This window comes from Rhincodon typus, chromosome 4, assembly GCF_021869965.1.
Source record: "Rhincodon typus isolate 14 chromosome 4, sRhiTyp1.1, whole genome shotgun sequence".
Classification (NCBI taxonomy): domain Eukaryota; kingdom Metazoa; phylum Chordata; class Chondrichthyes; order Orectolobiformes; family Rhincodontidae; genus Rhincodon; species Rhincodon typus.
This window is the reverse complement of record NC_063335.1, coordinates 104,994,737-105,000,778: the sequence shown is the minus strand read 5'-3', so window position 1 is coordinate 105,000,778 and position 6,042 is coordinate 104,994,737. Positions and strand designations below refer to the sequence as shown.

The following is a 6,042-nucleotide window of genomic DNA, read 5'->3' as shown; positions in this document are numbered from 1 at the left end:
TTGGATTTCTCAGTAGCTATCTTATGGCTTCTAGTTATGCTGTTCCCCAATCAGAAAATGTTATCTCTGTATCCACTGTTATCAAAACCTTTCATAACTTTACATACATCTATAAGTCACCCTTCAGCCTTTTGTTCTATGAAAGGTGACACCCAGTGGCTAGTGTAAGACAGATGACAAAATAGAAGGATTGACAACATACTGTTTATTTGATACACTTGCATTTCTGTCAGTGACTTAGTTGCTTCAGGATCATCTTGAATGTTTCACTGGGCTTGAAACTTCAGTGATTTCTAGAGAGTCAAAACTTCATATTGGTGTACATTTGTCAGTTAAGAAATGTGACTTTCTTTTTAAAATATGTGCTTACTTTCCTAGCCACACTAAAACTTGTAACTTGTCTCCTAAACGCTATTAAGTTGTATTACTACAATTCCAGGTTCTCAAGGACTTTCCTACACCTCACACAGGTGTTTATTTTTCACTTGTGGACCTAAACATACTCCAACAAGGACCGTAACTTCCCCCCCTCGGTGGTCGAGAACGCCCTCAACCGTGTCTCCCACATCTCCCGCACCTCATCCCTCACATCCCGTCCACGCAATAAGAACCAAAAAAGAATCCCCCTCGTCCTCACGTACCACCCCACCAACCTCCGGATCCAACGCATCATCCTCCGACACTTCCGCCATCTGCAATCCGACCCCACCACCAAAGACATCTTTCCCTCCCCACCCTTATCTGCTTTCCGGAGGGACAACTCTCTCCGTGACTCCCTTGTCCGCTCCACACTCCCCTCCAGCTCCACCACACCCGGCACTTTTCCCTGCAACCGCAGGAAGTGCTACACCTGCCCCCATACCTCCTCCCTCACCCCCATCCCAGGCCCCAAGAAGACTTTCCACATCAAGCAGATGTTCACCTGCACATCTGCCAATGTGGTATACTGCATCCGCTGTATCCGGTGTGGCTTCCTCTACATCAGGGAAACCAAGCGGAGGCTCGGGGACCGCTTTGCAGAACACCTACGCTTGGTTCGCGATAAATAACTGCACCTCCCAGTCACGAACCATTTCAACTCCCCCTCCCATTCCTCAGACGACATGTCCATCCTGGGCCTCCTGCAGTGCCACAACGATGCCACCCGAAGGTTGCAGGAACAGCAACTCATATTCCGCTTGGGAACCCTGCAGCCCAATGGTATCAATGTGGATTTCACAAGTTTTAAAATCTCCCCTCCCCCTACCGCATCCCAAAACCAGTCCAGCTCGTCCCTGCCTCCCTAACCGGTTCTTCCTCCCACCTATCCCCTCCTCCCACCTCAAGCCACACCTCCATCTCCTACCAACCAACCTCATCCCGCCCCCTTGACCTGTCCGTCCTCCCTGGACTGACCTATCCCCTTCCTAACTCCCTACCTACACTCACCTTTACTGGCTCCATCCCCGCCTCTTCGACCTGTTTGTTTCCTCTCCACCTATCCTCTCCTCTATCCCTCTTCTATCCGCCTCCCACTCTCTCCCTATTTATTTCAGAACCCCCTTCCCCTCCCCCTTTTCTGATGAAGGGTCTAGGCCCAAAACGTCAGCCTCTCTGCTCCTGTGATGCTGCTTGGCCTGCTGTGTTCATCCAGCCCTGCACCTTGTTGTCTCCATCAGGAGTCTGTTTGACTGCATGAAAATGCACATCAATGATGAGTCAGGAAACTGCAGTTTTGGCAGTGATTATTGGAATGTAATGAGGAGTCAATTCCTTATGATTTGATCAGTTTTGAGGACATTTGGCATTTCTTAGGAGATGCATAAGCACAATCATTAACACAGAACAGTCCAGAAATGTGAAGTTGAAACTTTCTGGTCTCTATAACTCAGTTAAACACTGCCTTTGCAAAGTGAGCCACCACGAGGTCTAGATTCACATATGTACTCCAAAGGGGCAGTTCTGTAATTCAAATATGTAAATGAAGCTTCATTCCCGATCCTTTTTGGCACAGATTTGAATTTAATGATTGGGAAATCCAATAGCTATAGGGAGGTGTCATCAACTGGATCAAGCAAGTAGTGAAAAACAACTTGCATGTATATCGTACCTTTCATAATTATTACACTTCTTTTGAAATATAATCTCTGTTGTAATGTAGGAATTAGAGTAGCCAATCTGTGCACAGTAAACGTCCACAAGCACCCAATGTGATAATAACCCAGTGATCTGTTTTTGGTATTCTGATAATATTGGCCAATTCACTCATGATACCTCCTCTACTCACCTTCAAAATAATGCTTTGAAACCATTTAATCCACCCGACTAGGCAGGCAGGGGTTTAAAACCCCAAGAGAGACTGTATCTCCAACAGGACAAAATGTTCTCTGAATATTGCACTGACATTTCAGCTTTAGTTTGTGTGCTCAAATACTGGAGTGAGGTTTGAGCCTTGATCCCTTTGACACAAGCAGCATGGTTGTTAATGTGTCACAGTTAACACACACAAGTGGTAGATGAAACAGAAATTGTGGGTGGGAGGGGCTGATGTGCCATTGTGGTAGTGTCTTTTCCTCTGAGCCAGGAGTCCTGCATTCAAATCCCACTTGCTCCACATGCACATCATAACATCTCATTGATTGGAAAATATCTGGAAAGAGATGGGTTAAGGTCTTTTGTAGTGCAGTGGTAGTGTCCCTACCTTGAGCCAGAGGGCCTGGGTTCAAGTCGCACTGCTTTAGATGTATATAATACCATCCCTGAACCGGTTGATTACAAAATATCTGGAACAGAGATGACATGACACGGTCTTCCTTCAGAAGGTCACTACTTCCCCACTCCAAACTTCCAATCTCACAAGAGTGCACACATGGCCATTGTGGTAGAGAGTCCAGACCATGTTTACAAGGCTGTCCTTTTCCACTATTTTCATAACTGCTTCAAAAAATACAATTAGATTTGTGAGACCTCCTTCTATTGAAGCCTTGTTTATGCCCTAATATTTCTTTCTCTCCGTAAATAATCATGAATTGCACTCATAGAATCATATAGCACAGAAACAGACCGTTTGGTCAACTTGTCCACACTAATCAGATATCCCATTTGCCAGCATTTGGCCCATATCCCTCTAAGCCCTTCCTATTCATAAACCCGTCCAGGTGCCTTGTAAATATTGTCTCTAAAGCTCAAATCTTACAGTCCTGATAACGTCCTTGTAAATCTTTTCTGCACACTCTCAAGTTTAACAACATCCTTCTTATAGCAGGGTAACCAGAACTGTACACAGTATTCCAAAAGTTGCCTCACCAATAACCTGTACAGTCGCAACATGCTACCCCAACTCCTATACTCAAAGTTATAACCAATAACGCAAGTGTGCCAAATGCCTTCTTCACCACCTTGTCTACCAGTGACTCCACCTTGAAAGAATTATGCACCTGCACCCCCAATGTCTCTTTGTTTGGCAACATTTCGCAGGGCCTAACCATTAACTATATAAGTCCTGCCCTGGTTTGCCTTAACAAAATGCAACACCTCAAATTTATCTAAATTAAAGTCCATCATTTCTTAGTCATTTCTCCTTTTAAGGATATCAAACTAATGGACTTACATTTATCTGGGTTCTCTCATCACTGATTTTATTGATGGAAAGGGAATTAGCCTCCTTCCAGACCACAGGAATTCTTTTGGAGGTTAATGAACAGTATAACAAAAAAGGGGTCTCAGGTGGATATCATCTGGACTGGTTGCTCTGTCTGTTATCAAGTTCTTAATCCTAGGTAAAATTACACGTGACGATATGTGCATCAAATTTAACATTACTACTTTTATTATTAATTCTATTCAATTCCAATTGTCAAGCATCATCTTCAGGAGTGAAGACCACTGAAAGGTGTTCATCCAATATTTTCACCATACCTAGTGAGTAGCCTTTGTGACCTATACATGAACTATCTGGTTGGTCAGATATATTCACCTTGGGAAACATTGTGTGCAGTTTTTGTAGGGAATGACCTGAAGGAACCTTTGCTTCTTTCAAATGCTGCAGTAAATAAATCACTCAAAGTTCATGTTATATATTTATTCATTAATGCCACAATAAAAATAACAACTTGTATTGATGTATCACTTAACAAAATGCATCACAAGACTGTTATCAAGCAAAATATGAAACCAAGGCATATGAAGGGGCATTGGGAGAGATAATCAAAAACTCGAAGGAATGCCTTACAAAAGGAAACAAATGGAAAGATTTAGGAAGGGAATGCCAGAGCTTAGGTCTTGGCAGCTTAAGGTACAACTGTCAATCATGGAATAATTCAATTTGGGAAATTGAAGCAATGCAGAGATCTCAGAGAACTATAACGTTAGAGAAGGCTACAGAGATAGGGATGGGCAAGACCTTTACATCACCATTACCAATTCTATCTCACATCATAACAATTGCAAATTATATTGACAATTATCGTAAAATTACTCAAATAGATTCTTCACAAACATGAATCCACTTACAGTTCTAATGAAGAATTACATAAATGCATGACAGAGATTTGTTTTGTTTTACCTTACAATTAAATGCAATAGTAACATGAGGACCACTAATTGTGCCAATGATTTGTAGGATTCCTACATTGAGGAGCAGGTCATTTGGCTCATCAAGTCCACACTGACTGTCCGAAGAGCATGCACCCAGACCCAGCCCCTACCTATCCCTGTAATCCCACATTTCCCATGGCCAATCCACCTAACCTGTACATCCCTGGACACTATGGGCAATTTAGAATGGCCAATCCACTTAACCTGCACAGCTCTGGACTATGGGAGGAAACCCACACAGACATTGCAAGAATGTGCAAACTCCAGACAGACAGTCACCCAAAGGTGGAATTGAACGAAGGTCCTTGGTGCTGTGAGGCACCACTGAGCCACTGTGCTGCCCTTGTTTTATTGTTGCACAACTACTTATAGCAAATTTGTCTCTATGTGGTTTTAATGGAGGCCACTTTAATATCACCACTTTAACCCTATGGAACAGTTGCAAATTGAGTTATATTGGCCATGATCACTGGTCACATTGCTGATGAAGACAGTAAGTGTTCACTATACTTCAGTTTGTTTAATTTATTTTGTTAATCTGGTTTGCCCTATCTTTTGAGTGACAGGATAGTAAGTATCTGGTAGCGTTTGATTGCATTTTGATCAATATGGGATCACTGTAGTAAGTCATGGCATCAATACAGAGATATAAACTTCAACATGAATCAGCTAACTTTTGGTAATGGACTTTAACTCTTGGTAAAATTAGTAATATGGTTTGTGATTAGACCTGCACAAGCAGAAGCGGCATTCTACATGTTAAAGCCCGAACTAATTTACCAGCTTGAGAATCATGTAAAGGAGACTTGCAGAAGCTATAAGCATCAATTTGTTTTCGTGGAAAGTAAGTGAACCATTCACATTGCATAAGTCCGTCTCACAGCAGTTATTCCCAGCACTGATGACTATGACACTGATGGTTCCAGTACACTTTGAACTTTCAATGCAGCCTTTTGTCAAATGAGTTATTTGTTGTCCAACTAGAATGATGTAGAAAAAGATTATTTAAGCTCATTAATTTTCAAGCATTTGTTATGCTAATATTTTAGTCAGTGTTGTACATTTACTGAGTGCTCTTGTGTGATTGCAGGAAGGAATTCCCAAGAACACCAGCAGGAAACCTGTGATGCTTACAAATTGTTAGTGACCTTAGCCTTGCCATTGGGAGAATAATTAAGATCCTGCTGGTTGTACTGCTACAGTGATAGACATGGCTGCTTTCTCACATTGGTAGCCAATGGAAAGCCATCATTAACAAAGGCACATGAGCAGGTTATTTGGTTCACCTTCCTTCTATCTGTCAAGAAGACATTGATAGAGACAACAAGGTGTAGAGCTGGATGTACACAGTAGGCCAGGCAGCATCAGAGGAGCAGGAAACCAAAACGTCAGCTTTCCTGCTCCTCTGATGCTGCCTGGCCTGCTGTGTTCATCCAGCTCTACACCTTGTTATCTCAGACTCCACCA

The 6,042-nt window shown here is 42.6% G+C and overlaps 1 protein-coding gene across 1 annotated transcript in view; it reads right to left on the bottom strand.

The window, feature by feature from the left end:
• Window positions 1-4,045: 4,045 nt before the first annotated feature.
• LOC109918183 (prostate stem cell antigen-like) overlaps window positions 4,046-6,042 on the bottom strand; it is a 20,784-nt gene continuing 18,787 nt past the window's right edge. The window contains exon 3 of the mRNA XM_020518078.2: window positions 4,046-5,555. Within this exon, the coding sequence (XP_020373667.1) occupies window positions 5,347-5,555 (209 nt within the window). The 3' untranslated portion in view covers window positions 4,046-5,346. The remainder of the gene's footprint in view (window positions 5,556-6,042) is intronic.